The sequence below is a fragment of the Mya arenaria genome, chromosome 6 (assembly GCF_026914265.1).
Source record: "Mya arenaria isolate MELC-2E11 chromosome 6, ASM2691426v1".
Lineage (NCBI taxonomy): Eukaryota > Metazoa > Mollusca > Bivalvia > Myida > Myidae > Mya > Mya arenaria.
In genome coordinates this window covers 51,655,310-51,677,651 of record NC_069127.1, presented here as the reverse complement: position 1 = coordinate 51,677,651, position 22,342 = coordinate 51,655,310, and the positions used below count along the sequence as shown (strand labels likewise).

Sequence of the window (22,342 nt, the reverse complement as noted above, 5' to 3'; positions counted from 1 at the left end):
AGCTTTACGCCGCTAGGCCGCTAACTTCACGTGCATCCAGCACGTTAACTTTTAAAAATAATTCCAAATGTCAGAGCCATCGATTTACACAACAAGTAATCGACTGACCTTAAGTATGACCTTGACTTTCGAGCATTATTATTGAAGCAAATTTATGCGATTTACTTATCGTCTGCATTCTACAGAATGATGCGCAAACTTTTGTTGAAATCCCTATACTTTCTAGCTATTGCATGTTATAGAACGGAGGACACGGGGGGATATGGCTATCAGGCCTTTGACCCTAATAGTGCCAATGACCTTAAATGCATGCACACTTAATTATCGGCAACAGTGTTAGGGGTTGGGCTATAGTTGTGTGAGGGTGCTGCAGCGTCCTTTTTTGTAGCAACATTCTGCCCTCATTGAGACCAGCATATGCACCCTCCTGCATTCAAACTTGATTGTTTAAGACTGTATTTCTATTGTTTTGATTAGAACTAATGATATTATTATATGTATATACAAAACACTTGAAACATGACATATTTGATAGTTCGATCACGGACCTATAGGTTCGTGGTTTAATAACACGCATTTCTTACATATTGTGTCAACTCCATAATGTCCATCACATCGTGATACGATATGCCCTTTTCACCCTTAGCACCCCTGTCTTTTTTCTGCAGCACCATGCCCTTGCAGGGATGTGATTGACCTGGCAGCTGGAGGGCTGAAACATTTTCGGCCATGGGTTTAAGGGGCGCTCTTTGGGTCAAAAGCGCACTGCTGTAGAAGAAAAAAATGGCTTTTAAGAAGCTCTTTTGAGGGCTCTCCTGACTTTTAATTTTAAGCAAACTGGAAAATTAACTGAAACAACTAAAAGCAACCAAATATTTTTTTTCAGGTAAAAAAAAAAAAAATCTTTTTTTTTTTTTGGGGGGGGGGGGGGGCGGGGCTCTGGGGCCATTAGATCCGCGGACAAATCACATCCCTGCCTTTTTAAAACCTAGCTTAAACCCTATCTGTACCAAGCTATTCGAAATCACAGCATTCCAGCAATTGGAAATTTACGGCAAGATATCGAGCAGATGCCCAAACCACTCACCCTTGATCCCAACTAGAAAACAAAACAACAATATAGCATGTTTGTATAGTTTTCATTATAACTCCAACCTTCCAAAACATAATATACCAAATAGGTGTTTAAATCCATTAACAAAATAATAAATTCTATGTTACATAGTGATATAAAAGGTACATTCTGTCAGATTGGATACAACCTGGTTTACTATGAAATACAGTTGCCAATTAACAGGTGCCAATATATTTATTGTTTACAGTGGAGTTTTCCACCACATAAAATAAACCTGACATTGGACTCCATTCACAGTTCTAAAAGGACTTCTTATTTAAAAATATTGGTTGATTTTGGGTAAGATTTCCAATCAGATTTCTTTCAAAATTGCACAGGATTAATTTCTATTTTTAGCTGCGATTAATCTATCAGAATGTGTCTTTAAGTATACATTCAACTTAAACTGAAAGTATCCCTAAAATATATATAGAAAAACGAAAAGTAAACCTTTTTCGCATACAGCATACCACACCCTCTGAAGTAACATTGTTCCCTTAATATAGTTTACCAAACATACAGTAAATACATATACAATGAAAACCAAAGGTCAAGGATGTTAAAAACTTTATATAATTGTTGTATATAATTATATACAAACTAAATTTATTATGTAAATAATTATATCATTTTCTTTATATTCCTTACTGGTGATGTTTCATAGTATGTAAACTTGTCTAGTTATTGAAACCATCAATGTGATCCCAGGATTTATTAAGATTACAAGTATCTTCCATGGCCGAGAGTGTAAGATAGGTTCATTCCGACCCGAGCGTAGGGTGTTTTCCGGAAACGAAGGTTTACCGAGTTTCCGCAAAACACCCTGCGCGAGGGTCGGGATGAACCTATCTTACATGAGCGGCTATGGTAGATGCTTTTTCTCCCACCTCAGTGAAACAAAATTAAGTAAAAATGTGTTTTTTGCTGGAACTCTTTTGTGCTTAGTGGAAATAATTGCGTATGGATATACGATAATTCGTGGTTGTCATGGGTATTCGCGCAGTGATTCAGAATATGTTGATAGTCAAATATGTCTTTAAATAGTTCTAAGGAGAGTGAAGCATTATTTCTTGAAGGTGCGTAAAAACTTTTTTATGGAGACATTCGAAGCGAGAAATAATTAATTAGCAATAATTAATTAGCGTTCTAAATATTGCCACAAGACAACGTTTCCATGACGACAGTCTTCAACAAGGGTGGTAATTACAATATAGGGGAATATAGATGACTTGGTACCATTTTTAACATTGGTATAATTTACATGACACTGGTTGCCATTTAACCATTCCATTAAACATCAAAGGGATTATATTTCATCAGTGAATAATAGTTCATAGTTGTATAATCCAAATGGAATGGACTATTTTCAACTCTTCGGACATTTGACATTTGACAATTGAAAAGCTGGAACAAGGTTACCAATGGCTCCTGTTAATTCATAACCATAATATTTTTAATTATTATTTTTTTTAAAGCTGCACTCTCACAGATTAAACGTTTTGACAACTTTTTTATTTTTGGTCTTGAAACGAGCCAATTTGTGCTAAAATTCATGTAATCTAGTCATATAAGTTGGCTGACCAAAAATAAGATCACAGATTTTTATTTTTAAGTTCAAAAATTGATGTTTTATGCATTTTTCTTAAACCGTTAGTAACGGTTTTAGCTAGAACACATTAATTTTGGAATGGAAATATGAAAATCTGAGATCTGATCTTTTATCAGCAGTCTTTTATCACTGGTTTGCAGATATGTTCGCAAGAAATTGCTCATTCCAAGACAAAAAATAAAAAAAAATGTAAAAACAGTAAATCTGTGAGAGTACAGCTTTAAATGAGGTTAACTGGTTTGTGCAAAGGCTAGCTATTTATTTATTTTTATTTCTGTCAGAAGGTAGCCATTGAGTCAGGCTGATGTTAGGTTAACAAGATGCTTACATATGATACAATTAAAACTGAAGATAACTACAAGGAGTTGTGACCAATCATTTCATATTTCACTGGGTTAACAATAAGACAGTTACAATGAATTCGGGAGTTACATAGATGTACACAAATAACTTGAAGTGTCAGATACATATATGTTTACTTTTACACTTTAACAATGCCATTATATCAAAAACAAAGAAAACAGCACACCCATATATACAATAACAATACATATATTTGACAAGGCAGTATAACCAATCACTATCATGAACATACTACTGCTTGCAAACAAACTTAACGAAACATGCTTGTCAATCTGTTCAACAAGGCATGATCACATTACAATTTCACACCAATGATGAGGTCGTGATATTCCGCCCAAACTAAAACAGTCAGACGCAACATTTAAAACAGATTTGAAGTCACGTTTGAAACAACCACACCACACTGTGTCAATATAAGAGCAGTTTCGCATTTCAAATTCACAGCTTTCATCACATTTTATACATCTATTACAGGGCCAGTAATTAATATCCATCTATCCTTATCCTTAGACATGCTTCAGTGATACCATTCTGCCTATTGGTTAGCTAAATATACTGGCCAATCAAAACACTTAGTTTCTAATCTTAAATTAAAGTTCAATCTAAGTTGCTTTTTGAAAACCCCAATTTCTCGGAATTTCTAAAGCTTAACAGGCTTAAGTAGCTTATTTCAATTAGTCAAAGTACTGACTTAAATTGAATTTTGATAAATGAAAAATTGGTTTATTCTGATAATCATAGTGAAAATTGCTTTTTAAAGTCTAAAATTTCTTCAAAAATATATATATTACGCAAATTATTGAAAAGCAAAAATAGTGATTTTAGCTTAATCTTGTTACAAGGGACTTAACAAGTTTTGAGAAATTGGGGCCAGGTGGGTATTTGATAATCGTGCAAGGACAACACAGTCACAAATCAATGCTTCAAACCTCATACCCCTTTATCCCGTTGCAAACAGTAGTATTACTTTATCCCGTTGCAATCAAACCTCATATTACTTTATCCCGTTGCAATCAAACCTCATATTACTTTATCCTGTTGCAATCAAACCTCATATTACTTTATACCGTTGCAATCAAACCTCATATTACTTTATACCGTTGCAATCAAACCTCATATTACTTTATACCGTTGCAATCAAACCTCATATTACTTTATCCCATTGCAATCAAACCTCATATTACTTTATCCCATTGCAATCAAACCTCATATTACTTTATCCCGTTGCAATCAAACCTCATATTACTTTATCCCGTTGCAATCAAACCCTCATATCCCTTTATCCTGTTGCAAACAGTAGTATAAGTGCATTAACACAACATTAAATTCCTCAACAATGGTTATTTCCCTTGGCAATGGCTATCACAGAAATATATTCGAACGAAATGATCATAATGTTAACAATTAACATTTATATTAACAATTAACATTTATATGATGAGTTAATGATTGAAACAACATAATCCCTATTCTAACCCCTAGCAAAGCCAAACTTGACCTAAACACCAAAAAAAATGATGCAAGCTTATAGAAAAGCAGGAAGCAAAATTAAACCCTATTCTAAAATAAATATCTAAAGGCAATTTGCAAGTTAATGTCCGACAGTTCCCTTATTTAAAGAAAGATACAAGATATGTGAACTTCATATAAACTATAGTTAAAATTTCAGCTTACTCAGCAATATGTTATAAATATGTCAATACTTGAACGGAAACATGGTAAGAAATGCATGTGTAATTTTCTCAATCAGAAATATACATATAAACACAACAATACTTTTCTTAAGCCAACAAGACAGCAGAAGTGTCAATACTTGAACTGAAACATGGTAAGAAATGCATGTGTAATTTTCTCAATCAGAAATATACATATAAACACAACAATACTTTTCTTAAGCCAACAAGACAGCAGAAGTGTCAATACTTGAACTGAAACATGGTAAGAAATGCATGTGTAATTTTCTCAATCAGAAATATACATATAAACACAACAATACTTTTCTTAAGCCAACAAGACAGCAGTGCCTTATAGAGGCACAAAGTCAGCTTATTAACAGAGAACAGCTGAAATGAATTTGTCACAGTTTCAAAACATTGTATCCTCTGAAGAAATTCTGGTGATATCACACAATCAACATGGTGCCAAACCAACCGTGATACAAGTGTTCATAACCATTAACAATTTACCAAATGGAAAGACTTCCTAGTCACACAATAACCTATTTTTGGGTTTTGTTAGGAAAATCTCGTTTTCATAAATAAATTAAAAGGCAGTTTCATTTGTCCTGCAAGCAAGCAATGTGGAAATATGCACATACACGCATACTTCTGTTTTCAGAACAAATTTGAATACAACTTATAAGACCACTCGCCTGTGGAGACAACTGACAATACAGGGTTATTGAAGGGTATTTTATTGTAACATATGATTTCATTAGAAAAAGAGTTGTCTCCCTTGCCTCATGCATATTCATTAAAATGAGATTTTGTCAGTCAATTTTCCCACGGTATGTATAAAGTGTAATAGAAGAAAGTACCGTTATTGCTGACCATGATGATAACCTTGGATAAACAAATGCACATTGATTCAATTGATTCTTATCTTAAACATACTCTGATTTCTATATAGCAGGGCTTATTTCAAAATCTGATGTCAAGCAATAATATATCTTTTTATATTAAGAATATGAGCGTATTCATCCAAAAATCCAATTTTGATGGCAGAACAAAGTTAATAACTGACGGTTGTAATCTGACATAGCATCATATCAATTCATGTACCAACACTGCTGATGCTGTTACAAAACAAACTACAGCCATTCTTAACAGCTTGCCTCACCAGCAACTAAAGACGTATCAAATGTTCATTAGACAGAAATAGAACAGCAGTCTGTAACAAAACTGCCAGAGTATCCCTATAATAGACAACCGGGTATTTACAACGACAAAACAAGAGCATAGAAAAACAAACATGGTCAGACAGTTAATGCCACTGGATGGAGAGATATAATTATGAAGCAGACGATTCTTCTTCGATCTGTTTTAAAATCTCGTTTTCAATGTCCGCATCATCGATATCCTCACCGCTGCCGACCATTTCGTACTCCTGAAGTTCCCGTTGTAATTCGGCCTCCCAGACTGTCGGGTTTTCTTTTGGTTCGCCTGAAAAATGTAAAACAAAGTTAATATCTTTGTGTTCAGAGTTTTATACAAATGATAAGAGATGATGCTATTCCCTATACAGTTAACAACAAACAAGATTTTTTGTTTTTCTCTGGCATATCATGATGTAAGAATTTAAAATATTGCAAACAGAGTTTGAAAGTTTTATTACTAAGCAGTGCCAAATGTACCACAAGCCCGCAAGCCCTGAACAGGAAAGATGCTTTCAGGGGTTGATCTAATTCTGAATTTTATATACTGCTAGTAGGGCTTGTTGAAATATTTTGACCCTTAGCATTAGTGTAAGAATTCGTGCTTGCCCATCCAAAAGGTTGATTTGATGACTGCTGAAGGTGGGAGTTTTATTTTATTTTTCTTTCATTATTAGTTAAAGCATGTTCACTGTTGATATGGAATTTAGTTAAGATACATTGTACAAAAAGAACAAACACAGCAACAAAAAAGCAGGGACACAACTTTTATGTAAGCTAATTAAGCAAAGAATTACATATATAGTACCCGTACATATGTAGAATGTTCAAAGCATTTGTTATGGCTGTGAAATTCAGCTCAACTCTTTGTATACCCCTAATAATATAAAAGGAATATGGAGGATACAGATTTAACTGTAACATTACATGTATGTGTTTAATAGTATTATTCAATAGTGTGATACATGTATATATTTTAGATCATGGTAGGTGACTATAAATCAGATATATATCAACTGGCTATTATGTACCTAATGTATCCTTTATTGCAGCATTTTTTAGTTTTTAATCACTAAGCTGGTTGACCAAAACAGGACAATGATATTAGTAGTTACATGCTACAAAAATACATTCATTTCAGACCTGATTGGCGACTATAAATCTTTGTGCACGGCAATCTCCATTGGCCATTATGTACATGTACCTTATGTATTTTAATCCTGGCATCTGTTTTCAATCACTAAATTAGTTGACCGAAAACAAGACATTATTTTTAGTATCTTGTAAGTTTTTTACATACAAGTGCGGAACCTGTAGCCATCCACTTCTAAGACCTAACAGTCTCAAGTATCCAAGTCTGGACACAAACCAAGAGAAGTATTTTGATTTTTCATTGAATTGACATCTTTATTTTACTCCTCTTAATGAAAAAATATGTGAATGACCATCAAACCTCCAAATAGTAATATATTTCATCAAAGTTCATCTGACATCAATTCTCTGTTAGAAGGGATTGGTTACAATGAAATAATAATTTGTAGTTTTAACTCAATTTTGCGACTGTTCGAAAACATGGGCCCATGACAAGACAGGCAGGCCCATGACAAGCTCCCTTGTACAGACAGAAAGTTTGGTGCATGGTTTTTTTAATCGCAAAGCATCCATCCCTCGCTACAAGAAACTAAAAGTATTTGACAAGATACCAAGATCCAAAACATTCGATAACATAAACATACCGAAGTCAATGTTTTCTCAAGATAGTCAAGATTTTCGATTCACTATATTGATAGTGATATTTGAAGATATGATCTTACAATAATCTTGAACAAAGTTAATACCCACCAAATGTGCATCTCATTTAAATGCAATGAAATTTATGAAACACCAAAAAATATGTATACATTATGTATACTGTTTGTTCACATTTTTAAGTTTTCCCAAGTTTATCAAGATGAAAACCTATTGGAATATTTGATTAACATTTACATCTGGATTCAAATTCTAATGATTGCAAATTGACTACAATGCAGCAAAATACAAACTGAAAATATCATGTTACAGTATGCTACTATTTTTTAGCCTTAACAATCATATATCATGACGTTATTATGTACATTATAACTTTGATAAGTTCCGGTGTGTTTTTTCTTACCAATTTGAGTCTGAATTTCTTCTCAATACCCAAAGCTTAAACATTTACTTTTTTTCTCAAATACGAAAGTAAAATTTCAAATTCATGTTTTAGTAACACCATTTTTGTATTGAACAGTTGGTGTTTACCTAAAAAAATTGTTTTATCACATTCTTCTACCATTTCTGAACTTTTTGGAGCATTCTTGTACTTTCCAAAGCAAAATTGGAATTCCAAATCTCTGTCCAAATGATGCAGTTTTCCCAATCAGAAAAGCCCTTGCCCTATTTAAAGGCGAACAATATAAGTTGATGGAATTTTTTTTTTTTTTATGCATTATCATATTGAACTTATTTGACTTTAATAATGAGAATAAAAAATGCATTATGATTTAGGTACAAAAAAAAAAAAATATACCAACATTTTGGCGCCTTTAAATTATATAACTGAGAAAATTGTGGAAACATAGCTATTTATTAAAAAAAAACATTTAAAAAAGCTAATAACAAAAAATTCTGTACCTAACTATATAATCTGGGGCTTTTTTTATCATTAAAGTAGAACTAAATCATCTTTAACAACTAATTATTACATAACGATGTAAAAGATTGATAATTTTCAAGTTTAATACAAGATTTCATTAAGTTTCAACCATAGCCACTTGAAGTAAGTCAATTTCATGAGTAAAACATGATAATGCAATAAAAATAAAAATTTATAAACTTTTTTGCATCAATGTTCAGAAAAAACACACCCTGAAAACTGATAAGCAATTATGAAAGAGATACAAACATGCTTCATGCTATTCTACACTACCATACCCACAGCTAACTAAACATAATGACTACATGGCGTGTTATAACATAATCATTGTTTGATAAGCCCCGTCTTCACATACCTATGATGCGCTAGATTTTTGTTGCTGTTTTTGTTCTTCTTGCATTGCTAAATATTCATCTATAAGAGCCTGTTCCCAATCATCATCCTCACCTAGATAAATTAAGTAATTTGGGAAATTAACATTTTAACTTAATAGGAAAAATCCGGAAAATTCAGATTTTGTATTGCAAACAAATAACGACAATGGGACACTAGAATCAGATCCCAGTGCTGTTCCATTTTTAGGAGACAATCAAGGGAAATAAACTTTAAAATTTAATAAAAAAAAGAGTGGTGAGAAAAATGAGCGTATTGCTTTTTTAACTAGAATTCTGCAGATTTTGGATGTGTTGCCTATTTGGATGTGCCCATCATCATGTGCCCATCATAGTAAAACCAATTACTTGACAGATTTAATATGATGGAGCAAAACATTTTAGCAAATTGAGTCACTGAGGCAATTTATCACACAGTCACACTTGACCAGGATATTATGCCGCCCACTGTCACCAAGTTTCATCACGATCAGGTAATAAGTACTAAAGTTGTTGTCTGCACATGAAACAAAACTTTTTGTTTTAGATATAAAAGGGGCATAACTCTATTATTTATTGAGTTGATTCACCCCAAATATAAACATGACAGAGAAATTATGCCCACAAACACTGTCACCAAGTTTCATCATATTGGGTAATAAATACTTAGTTATTGCCTGCACACGATATGAAACTGCTATTTTTTCATGTATAAAGGGGCATAACTCTAATTTCATTCACTCCACAATCAATCACTACTGAGACAATATGCCACCAAACACTGTCACCAAGCTTCATCATGATTAGATAATCTTTTAAAGGGCGATACTCTTGAGAAATGGATGTGATCGACCTCATGATCGAACTTGATGGACCCTTTCCACAAACATTGTCACTAAGTTATGATTGGCTGATAAATAAGTTCTTGCCTCCAGAAGACATAAAACTTCTATTCTTCAACATAAGAGGGACATAATCCTGGAGTTCTTTAAGTGATTTACCCGAGGATCAAACTTGACCGAGATATTATGCCAACAAACAGTGTCACCAAGTTTCATCTTGATTTGATAATAAATATACAAGTTATTGCTAATGCCACCGCCAAAAGCAACAGATACATGTATATGTCGCCATTTCAGACGACAAAGAAGTGTGTTCTAAGCTGCGTGTACATATTTTGAATGATTATAAGACATGGCGAACAGACAAGCATGATTATAGTCAACTACAAAAAACAAGGAATAATAGTATGTGGTTGGGAACAGCTTTAAATCTCATAAAAAAAAGAGTCAACTTTTTGCATTCCCCAAAAATGCATATTTACAAGTTCAATATTTTCAAGTTCAATTATCTAATATTATTATTTTGCAACTCTGTTCATAGAAGGATTTAAACATTATGTATGTTTCTAGAAACTTCTTCATAATGATATGTCAGATGAAATACAACAGTGAACTATAGTATTACAACACAATAACAGAAGTTGTGAGAACTACATAAAATGAAGTTTGACGTACATGTAAAACAGAGAGCCAGATGTACATACATGTATATAAAGGTAAAAGAATGATGATGAAGCTACAAGCAAAAATTATCATACAGAAAATGACCAATGCACATGGATTACATTCAATTTAGATGAAGTAAAACAAATATGAAAGTCATTATGATTTTAACCATCTTAATCCCTCTAAGTCAATCAACATACCAATGATCTACAATTCTAAAATATTGTATGAAAATAATGACAAAAATGAAACTTAAATATGCACATGGTGAATCTTGACTATTAATCAAAATAATCTGCCACTTCTTTACTTATATATTCACTGAACCTCTCTTTCCAATCCCTTTCTACCCTCGTCTTTATTACCCCCCTACATTCCCAGCATCTCCATCTCTTTCTAGATCCTTGTCATTTTTCCTTCCTCCCTCAATTTATCTACCATACCATCTCCTCTATCTACCCATCCTCTTTCTTCATTTCTAATTATCACTCTATCCCACTTTTCCTCCTCCTCCTACATTCCATTTCTACTCCCCATCCCCCTTAAAACCAATCTACCCTTCAATTTTCTTTTCTTTTACATAGATCCTCCTCTCTTCCCCCAACTGTGATCCCCTTTTCCCAACTCTTTAAACCCCTCTTGTCCCACACATTCCTGTAACTACCCTCATCGTTTTAATCCCCCTCCATCCCCTTCATCAATCACCCAACCTTCCTCTACCTACTCTCCTCTTTCTTATCCCCCTCCATTACTTGTCCCCGACCTTCCTCTACCTACCCTCCTCTTTTTTATCCCCCTCCATTCCCAGCATTTCCATTTCTTTCCGTAGATCCTCGTCACTGATCTGTCCATCATCCGCAAACGAGTCGCTCACAAACTCATTCTCTTGCGGGCTTCCTGCCTGTTCCTCGACCTCCGGAGATCGCTGGATGGGTTTTGGGGATGATCGCTCTGTTATGGTCATTTTAAATAATTATGACGATTTAAAAAAAAAGGGACTTCTGTTTTCACTCAATACAGCACCGCTTTAAATCATTTAACGCGCATTGATATCAGTCAAATCAGAAATAAAATCAACCGTCCGACTGATTTATGATTTACTGCTTGGTTTCTTCTCTCTTTAACATGCTTCCTTGATAATGTAAATATAATTCTTACATTGGATAAATGGTATTATTTACACCTCAACTTCCATTCTTTAAATGAACGGCCTTTCAGAAATTGTGAATATATTCCAATGAACGCAACATCTTTGGATATGTTCGGATAGTGAATCATCGTGCTTTTATATAAATTGAAAATTGTTTATCTTGTTATTGTTTGTGTCAGCAGGCCATGAAAACTTTGATCAAAGTGTTGAAAAGTGTTAATAATTAATTTGTTTAATGTATTGTTGTCAAAAGCATTTCAATTGAACGTTAGAAACTGTTTTAGTGTTTAAATTTTTCCCGCGATATTATAACATCATGTGATAAACTGTTTCCCGTTAAGTCGTTTTATTAACAGGATTGGTGAGAAAGAAATACAGTAAGGTTTTCTTAAATGAAATTAAGTATATTTTTAACAATTCTGGAAAGAAATAATGAACTGAATGTAAGGAATGAATAGCATGATTAATGTCATTATCGGGGATATGAATGCAGTTGGGCTTGTTAAAGTATGCATGGAGTCCTTCGGAACTTAACACACCATAACCAGCTCAACTGCATTCATACCCTGATAATGACATAAATCATGCAATTTATTCCTTAAATAAATATTCAAATCAATTTAGCCCCAGCAGCATATTCATTACCTTTGTTTTCACTGCTTATCGACGATGAACGAGAATGATCTTTTCCTTCACCATTTCCTGAAATAAATGTTATCACAAAGGTTTTTGTACATGTATGGTAAAAAATGTTTTATTTGGGAGAATAAATATATTTATAATTGTGACAAACGATATACCTCTAAAAAAGGGCTATATAACTTCTTTCACATTTGATTCATTCTCAGTTCGCTTTTCAAGACTTAAAGAGACTAGACAACAGATGTTACAACTGCAACAAAAAAAGAAAATTGTCAAAATCTTGTCAAAAAATTGATATCGTTGTGTACAAAGCATTGAATCTTACTTACTGATGTATCACACCACTTACTACATATGTATCTTTTGCAGTTTTTTCATATTTTTCCAATTAGAAATTTACTGGGTTTGTCTACCACATAAATCTCTGTTAATTTAAGAATAGCCTCGGTACATTTAGCAGTATTAATCATGTGACATTTACATGCTTATAATACACACTATAACCTGGGAAACCAGTATGGGCTATTTTAAACGAGTGTACTCAGCTGTGACAGCAACAAAATATTATCTAAAAATTCTGTGCTTGTTTTGTGGAAATAGTGTATTTGCCAATTTTGGGACCATCTGGTGTCTAGCCCCTTTAATGAGCAATGGTCAGAGTACTCATTTTGCAATTGGAGCACCGAGGCCATATTCCTTAGAAAACAACCACGAATGAATATGGCATTAGGCAGAGATGGCCGAGGTGTTCGGAACGCTCTTTGTGATGCATATTAAAAGTGTAGTTTAATAACATTTCCAATTTGAGTGGCAGATCTGTGGTGTAATTGTTATACACCTGGTTGTTGATACAGGGGTCTCAGAAAAGATTCCCCACATCACCACTAAATAAATACTTATCATCTTCCGGGAGCGACGTTAAATTCGGGTTACATTTTGTCTGTGCACTTTTCTCCAAAAAACCTAACATAATCTTAACGGAGCACATGGCGAATTGGCAAGGCCCAAGTGCAAGTATAAATAGGCTTACATACCCCAAACATTTCGCATACCTGCTTGTTGAGCTAAAGATGTTAATTGTGTCGACTGCTTGATGAGTGATACACGATAGAAGTAATTTCTCCAGAACATGTCTTCTTTTATTCTGAAATAAATACAGAAATGGTGTCACAACCTACCTGTTAAACTAAGTGACACAGTTAACCATATATTTATAAGTGAAATAACTATTGATTCTTAAAAACATTGATTGAAATTAGCAGAAGCATGCAAAGCCCTGCACTGGAGAGCTTGATGAACATTTCTTATGCTTTAAAGCAATAATGCAAGAATTTCCAGCTTGCTCATCCAAAATACTAATTTCAATGACTGTATCATAGAATAAATCAAATACGACAGTGCTTGTATTGTCACCATACAACATATAAATACTAAAAACGTACTGTTTAGGAACGAGTTCAAATCTCATTTTTTGAAGGTTTGTGTCCTCTTGAAGGGTTGCCATGGCAACAGGGAATATTGCATCAAAGTCAAACTGAAACTGTATGCCACTGGGTGGATTTCTGAGGAAATTTCTTTTGTCCTGTAATAACACAGTTACATATTTACATACATGTATGCTAGAATAGGGTTTGAGCCAGTACTGCACTACAGGGACAGGGTGCCACAGGTAAAAAGGGAACATTGTATTGGACTGAATAGTATTTGATCAGTACAGTACACCCAACAAGTTAGACCCACTTTCTCTCGTTTCTCTCCGCGGATTTTCACTTTCGCGACCAGCACAATGAATTTTTTGACTGTCCCCGTTCCTTGGAGTTTGAATTTAAGGCCCTCGAAGTGTGATCAGTTGACCTAAGAATTACGAAAGCGGCATACTTCAGAGGGGTTAACTCCGCAGAACTCTGCGGACACTTGTCAGATAAGAATCTACGCTAAAGTTATTTTTTTTATTAAAAAAAATGTAGGAATTGGACAAAATTTGATAGGAATTGTGTTTCATTGAAGTAATATTAGTTGCTATCAATGCTTATCAGCATGAGGGTAGATGGGTGCTAACAAAAAAGGACAGGATACAGCATTAATAACTTTTAAGCTTGACCCCTAGCTTAAACATATATGTTTTAGCTTGTCTGTAAAGACAATTATAAGCCAATTAAAATCACCCTGGGGTTGTATTCAATAAATTTAATTTATATCATTCTTATCCTTGTCATTTTCAAGAGTTTCCATTAGTTTGATCTGCCCATGAATTTTACAGGCCTATCAAAACATTCAGATTTTACTCTTAAATTATCTAAGATAAATTCAAGTTGTTTATTGAATACAGACCATGGTGTGCATTTCTTACTTGACCCACACTATCACTAACATTCTGAGTCTGAGTTCCAGACAAAATGTTTATTCGAAACAACAAATCTTTTTTCTGTTATAAAATTGCTACTTCAAAGGCAATGATGGAAAAATTCACTTTAAATATTACAGATAAATATTTTTCATACTTCACTTCTATAAAACATTATTGTAAAAACGCCAGTGAAATATTTTTGACTATCACCTCGCACCATCACCCCCTGTCGCACTGTTACCCTCTAACATTAAGAAAATGACAATGCTCTACAACTACACCGCCATATTGATTTACATCTGATTTTTAATCAAATGCTTTAAAATTTTACAGTTTTTGTTCGGTATAATAAAAGAGACATTGACTGCCTTAAGGGTGATGGTGTAAATTGCAAACCTTCGCCTCAGTCAACAGCATTTACCACAGGTTGACAATATGCACTGTCATCCTTTAAGGCAGTCAATATTTATATACCATAATATTTATTGAAAAGATTTATAAAACACTCACTCGTTTCATCAAAGTACTACCTGTGAGAGTGCCAGTATCTGAGCCTTCATATCATCTTCTTCATTATATCCGACCCAGGGTGGGACCGCTGCCTCTGACTTGCGATCTTTTTCCTTCTTCTCTGTAACGAAGGTTTCCTGTTCTTTCGTGAAATCACCAAGGAATGTCTGTAAAATATAATTAGAGCAATGAACAATATACTTTTTAAAGCCGTTTAGGAGAGCTTTATATAAGGTAAGCATTGGTTTATATTTATTTCACTCAATTACAATTATGAGCACAAGGTATGTTTGAGATTTTATCAATTTTAGTTTGACACTGCATGCACAATTCTTGAGTCTTGTTCCTTGGTTAGAAACTAGTACTCCTGTTTCTTCTAGGCCTTTTTGACTAAAGCATCACGCCAATCTTCCCTTTAACTTCCTTTTGTGACATGGTGCCCAATCTATGGTACATGTTCAGCTCCCAATCAGATTTTAAAGAAATGCTGTTAAAAAATTGTTGTTAACAAAATAACTTTAGAAAGGGAATATGTTATTTCCCAAAAATACTGAAAATGTTAGATGTTCTCGATGCCCTTTAAGAAAAGTGTGTACTTTAATGTGTTACAGTTGTGCCTGCAAAGGGGCTGAAAGGGCATGGTATTTTTGTCTATTCGGGAAGAAACACAAAGTACTCATGGTGTCAATTTTGATAGGCCAGGAGAATGTTCCCCAGATGGGACTCAGACCTGTGACAACCTTCAAGTGAGTGGCCGACACTTATACCACTAGAGCACTGTCATCCTCCAACTGATTTTAAAGCTGCACGCTCACAGATTGATGTTTTGACAACTTTTCAATTTTTTGTCTTTAAATGAGTTAAATTTAACATAATGTCTGAAAAACATTGATTTATGACTGCTGATAAAATATCAGATCATATTTTTAACATTTTTGCCCTAAAATTGATATGTAATGGTTAAAGCATGACTAAAGCTTTAAAAAATGAAATATTTGGCAGTTTTCTAAAAAAAATGGGATCTGTTCTACTGTGTGTTATCCTTCATGACTGATTTGAAAGCATTGATGCCAATATCAGCTGATTTTGAGACAAAAAAAGAAAAAGTTGTCAAATACCATAGGTAAAACTGTGAGAGTGCAGATTTAAGAAATTACATTGTATATAAAGATTCTATAAAATCTCTCTTCCCTCAAGATTATTTGAGAAAGCGAAATTTAAATCCTATGAATTCAACCTGAGCAAGCCATGTTGGTAATTAACTTAACTGATTCTTAAAGGTGTATACTTTCTGTCTGACAGGGCTTGTATTCAACAACGGGCTCAAATCATTTGATTTAAGAACACTACAGCTAATCTGATTGCATAATATAAATAAGCTAGACAGTGAATGAAGTCAATAATGTATGACATAAAATTATGATGATTCACTTAACTGCCCATATGAATTTTTCCAATACTTCTATCCACAATGGTCTAAATATGGTTAATCCTGATTTCTTGACAAAACAGTGAAAACTTTTTAAAGCTTACCTTATCCTCCACAGACTTGGTTATCTCTTTCGCCTTCTCTGTTACTTTCTCAGATGCCTGCTTCCCAATGCCGTACAGGAATGCTTAAAAACAAAAACATGTGTTCATTGATTTTTTTGGTGCAATTTACTGCCTTCTAAAGCCTTCTAAAAAGTGTTCACTTTTCCCAAAAATCCATGATATTTTCCCAATTAATTGAATACAGATCCTGTGAATGAAATAAAAGACAATGAATTTATGAAAAAATAAACAAAATATTGACAAGACCAGCTCTGTAACAGCATAATGTATGCATAAAAAAGTAATTGAAAATATGTGAATTTGCTATTTAGCATGATTTTGTATTTTTCCCCAACATGGAAAACAATTCCCAATTTGGAAAGAACAGGCGGTGAAAATAATTCCAAAAAAAAATCACTGACCTGTATTAGATTAGTGGAGAAAACAAGTCACCCTGATCAGAGTTCTATTCTTTTCTTACAGGCAGTAGCAGTGTTTATAGAAAACTGGTTTTAAAAAAAATCATGCACTTTTTAATGGTTCATACAGATGCTTTTAAGTTCAAGTACTATTATGATTAAACCAGATTGCCCTTTTAGGTACATATAACAAATTGACGTACATTGTACTTCTATGTCCCCTTTTTGGAAAAAATACCATGCCCTTTATCTATCCTGGAAAAACATTATTATAGTATATTAAACTAAAAGAGCACTCTACATGTTGGGCAAAACGTAACTTGATTTGAATAATGGTATGTCATTTTGTAACCTTTCCCTATTGTAACTGCTCAAGTTTAGTCAATTTGTAATCATTGTGTTAGTCATTTCGTAACTGTTAAGAAACCAATTTGGTCTGAGCCATTTGCCAAAATGTTGCAAACATGATCAAATGTCTTGAAATGATTTTTTTTTTATTTTGCTATTTGCATTTAGTAATAGAGATTATATTTATACATACATGTACAAAAGTTCACTTATACAGTTTGTACAAATATAATTATACAAGTTTTAATGCACCAGTCAATTGTAACCATGGCCCCCCCCCCCAGGTCCGGGGAATAGCGGGGACTTTGACTTTCGGTCCAGCCAACCCCAGTATAACGACACTGCTCAAGCCATGTTATTAGCGGGAATTTGAGTAGAATTTGAAGACTATCACACCTTTTTCCCTCTAACAACATGATATATGGCACACTTATATGGCACACTTATTACCTCATTCAGTGTTTGAAATATATCAACTAATAGTTCCAATATGACTTACCAATTTCTTAATGGTTACAAATTAACAAAAACAACAGTTACAAATTGACCAGATACCTTTGTTTTGCATGTTAATAGTCCATATAAACAGCCACTTCAGAGTCTTTTGATGATTTTTGTTTTGGCGACTCTGCACGTCCATATCCCATGTGTTAAATTTTGTGTATATAAAGTCTTTTAAAGACCAGCAGACCCGTTCGGGGTCGAGCATGCTTTTCTCTGAAGGGATCTGTTGGTGCTTGTTTAACGTCGCACGTTACAAATGGTGGCAGCGGTGGGATGTTGACAACTGCCAAAACGGAGTTACCTTACCCTCAAGTTTCCCAGACTATGACTTGGGTCGAGTCTTCTCTGAGGGGAAAGTAATGTAACCGTCCGCTGTAGACGGCTTATGTGCATTCATAATAATGTTACCATCCGCTGTAGGCGGCAAATGTGCATTCATAGTTTAACGGTTCGCTGTAGGCGGCAGATAAGTGTAACGGTCCGCTGTAGGCGGCGGATGTGCTGTCATAGTATATCATTTCATTACAGACTGAATAACTTTCATAGCACGTATGTTAACTTGGTTGGTAATATGCAAATAAGCAAAGCCTGGGTTCTGTGTGGATAGAGAATTTAGTGTATATAATTACCAGCAGACCCCTTCAGGGTCGAGCATGCTTTTCTCTGTAGGGATCTGTTGAAGTTTAACGTCGCACGCTACACAGTGTTAAATATTGTGGAGTTACAATTGAAAAATATATTTTACATTGGTATGGATCAGTTAACTTGTGGGGTTTAGGGAACAAAATGAATGTCCAAATGTTAAAAATAGTTCAATAAATGCTAGTGATGGGCCGATGATCGATTATAATCGAAAATTGATCGGAAAGCTTCAAAATTGGCGATAATCGATTGTAAATTATCATAATCGATTATCGCGGAATATCATACAAATTTATCAAGGGAGGTTACTCAGTATTCATTTACGATTTTTTTTATCTTGCCGACATTTCCGCTCATTTTTCTTTGGGTACAATTCGTAAGAATGGCAGACGACAATGACGATATGCTGTACAATTATCCGGGTGGGAAAGCAAAATCTAAAGTCTGGCTCTTTTTTGCATTTAGAAAAATCAAACCAGGACCTCCAACCAAAGAAAACCTTGACACAAGCAAGGCGTATTGTTGCCTTTGCAAAAAGGCTTACGCAAAATAGGTATACAGTAACTAGATCACAGGTGATGAGCAAGAAGAGATGTAGAATGAACCCATATCTCATTGACCAGACAATATTTCTAAACAAACATTTACTGGTAGATTCATACTGGTGACTTTGAAATTTCTGATGTATACATTTCAGTTTAATGTTTTTTTTCTTTTTAACTTAAAAATATAAAAAAAATATGTTTTATGTTTGTTAGTTTCCTGAAAAATGAATACGTAAGTTCTATTGTTTGGTTTATATATTCAATTCAGCTTACATAGACGAAGTGATACCCATTACCTTCAAGAATATCACTAGCAACCACTGCTCTATAATATCCGATTATAGCCGATGTCTAATCGGTTGATGGTCTCCGATTGTAACCGATTATCGATTGTAAAACTCAACCGATTGCCCATCACTAATAAATGCGCACTATTGTGGCTAGCATGTTATTAGTCTAAAATAATAGACGTGTTATACGGGATTCTTCCAATCCCTAACGTCTAAACGTTGACTGACACAGACAAAAATTATGCGAAGGGGAACAACTTGATACAATCGTAATAGCTCGGCCTCCTCCGACAAAGCTTCGAGATAGACCTCGTTATACAATCGTAACAACTCGGCCATGGCCGAAATGTTCCGAGCGATTTAAAACTGTGCCCTAAAGCCTTGCAGGTGCCCTTCATGTATATATCGTTATGTTTTGACAGAATGAAATGAAAAAATCCCATCAAACTCATAATTATAAGTTGGATATTTATTTTTTTGTGTACGGAACTAATATAAAATAACATTATCTGGTAATATTTCTTGTTTTTATGATATTTTATAGACGCTATATGCTTTAACCCGGAATCCTGATCGGAACAACTACCCACTTTTGATACTAAACAATTTGTACGTGAAGGATTTGCCATATCAAAAATCTAAAAAAAATCCGTCAACGTACAATTATTTGGACTAGCATGTTATATGCAAATCAAATGGTGCTGCACAACATGTTTAATTTATCACTTTTATATTACAATAACCTTAAAAACTTGGACACTTACTACCCCATTCCTTTGCAGTGCTTATAGCCTTTGCAGACACGTCTTCTAAAGTTTGTTTCGTTTGTGGAGAAATTAAGTCGTCATTTTCTGGATCATTGTCAACTTTCTCCGCAGTGGCAGTGGTCTTTTCTTCGTCTTTTATCTCTGGTTTTTCAACTGGTTTCTCCTCGCCTTCAGCATTAACAGCTAATGTCTCTTCATCAACTGTATTGTCTACAACTCCTAGCCACTTGGAGACGCTGGAGAACATGGCTAGGGGTTTAAAAATATTTTTTTTTGATCTGTCAAAATGTAAACATACAACTCAACTGAAACCGGAAGTTGACAAACTGCGTAATTTTTTTTTTAAAGATCGATTAGTTAAGAACAATATTACTTCTGTATTATATCATACTGTGCATATTGTAAGTTATAAAATGTGCTTCGATAAAATATTATTATAATCATTTAATAAAAATATGTTGGTTACACACCACTATTACTGAACACTGTCGAACAGGTTTCATTGTTAGTAAAACTCGTTACATACATTTTGAGCTATACTATGATTTGTTTTTGGCCCCAGGCTATACTCATCGGCATTAGACGCCGAATCAGTCAATTGTGATAATTTCATTGTGTGGACGCATTTTTAATGAAAAATAACAAAAAAAAGTATATGTAGTAACGAAGAGTCAGCTGAAACATCATGGTAGGCACATATTTATTCAGATCTACCAGTGCAAATTGAAATGCGTTTTCCGATGCACAAAATATGCCATCATTTAGATGACATTGATAGTATAAGTCGTCAACTTGTTTTTTTTGTGTGTGTTTTGTAAATACAGTTAACGTAAGGTTGACGAAAATGTTGAGGGCCACTCTCAATAAGATGAAGTGCCGTCTATTTATTGGCAAAGCAGGTTCAATGTATTCAGAATACTCGTAGTATACTTTCACAAAACTCTCCGAATGTAGCGTGCTGAAAATGTGGTCAAAATTATATTTAAAAAAACTCATTCACTTTTTTTTTCAATCTTCAGTAATAAAGTTTAGCTATTAAGATTTTGACACTGCTGCTGCTGCTGCTGCTGCTGCTGCTGCTGCTGCTATTCCTTCCCTTTCTCCTACTACTCCTCCTTCCACTCCTCATCCTACTCCTACTCCAAGAAGAAGGAGAAGAAGAAGAAGAAGAAGAAGAAGAAGAAGAAGAAGAAGAAGAAGAAGAAGAAGAAGAAGAAGAAGAAGAATTGCATTTGCCTCAACTATGACAACAGTAATCAGTTCGGTAACGGAATTCTGTATAGATTATTTAACTCTTATTTCATCACGTCGGTGAGATAATTAAAAACCTTTATTCAATAGCGACGGCAAAAATCATTGTCATTACTGTAATTGGAGGATAATACCGGTCCGGATATTAACGTTGTGGTACACCCGAAGTTAGAGCGAATCATTTTGATTGCGTATTACCAGCTTTAACTAGCTCTTGCCGGTTAAAGGCTGTATTGAACTGTGTGAAAAAAAATGTTACAACTCTAGTTTACGCATAAGGATTTTGTTATATAATACATGTAAATTGAATGCTTTCCTAAAGTCTAGGAAAACAGTCCCAGTAAGTTTGACGCCATCTCAATCCTTAACCCATGCATGCATCCATTAGCCTTGTCAAAGCGGTATCACAGGAGTTTTTCCACCTAAGACCTGATTGTTTAATTTGTAAAATAATTGTTTCATTCAATGAAATAAAGATATTTTTGTGTAGTTTCAATCGTATGTAATCACCCATTACCCGGCATTTTGAAAAAAAACCCTCATGATTTTGCATCCGATCTCTTTTTAAGACGAACTAAGTATTCTAATTTCTCCTTGGAGGCATTGTTTTTATCTTTAAGTGGATTTGAACTGATTTCAAGTGCCTTACCTGAAGGTTTACCTATCAGGTACCGGGTTTGATTCTCTAAACTTGTTGATAAAACGTCAAATATAAGTACTGATAAGATATAACTTGCCGATTTGGTACAGTCAAATGATAAACAGACTCATCTTAAATTATTCATATATATATACAAATCAATAGTGTTGTTTAGCGCTTAATAAAATGTTTGCTTTATTAATGTTTTGTATTATATTATACAGTTTAGACCACCCACCCTCT

The 22,342-nt window shown here is 34.1% G+C and overlaps 1 protein-coding gene across 2 annotated transcripts; it reads right to left on the bottom strand.

Annotated features, from left to right (window-relative positions):
• Positions 1–1,122: 1,122 nt before the first annotated feature.
• Positions 1,123–20,541, bottom strand: LOC128238318 (synapse-associated protein 1-like). Of its 2 annotated transcripts, XM_052954114.1 has the most exons (9): positions 20,206–20,541; positions 16,694–16,776; positions 15,181–15,327; positions 13,746–13,885; positions 13,356–13,447; positions 12,307–12,363; positions 11,289–11,462; positions 8,988–9,079; positions 6,163–6,247 (listed from the first exon to the last, which is right to left on the bottom strand). In XM_052954114.1, exons 1-8 carry the CDS (start codon positions 20,453–20,455, stop codon positions 8,988–8,990), a joined length of 1,035 nt encoding a protein of 344 aa, XP_052810074.1. In that variant the 5' UTR covers positions 20,456–20,541; the 3' UTR covers positions 6,163–6,247. The 2 variants fall into 2 exon arrangements, with proteins under 2 accessions (XP_052810073.1, XP_052810074.1); XM_052954113.1 differs by lacking the exon at positions 8,988–9,079 and having other exon boundaries at positions 1,123–6,247; positions 20,206–20,539.
• Between the last annotated feature and the right edge of the window lie 1,801 nt (positions 20,542–22,342).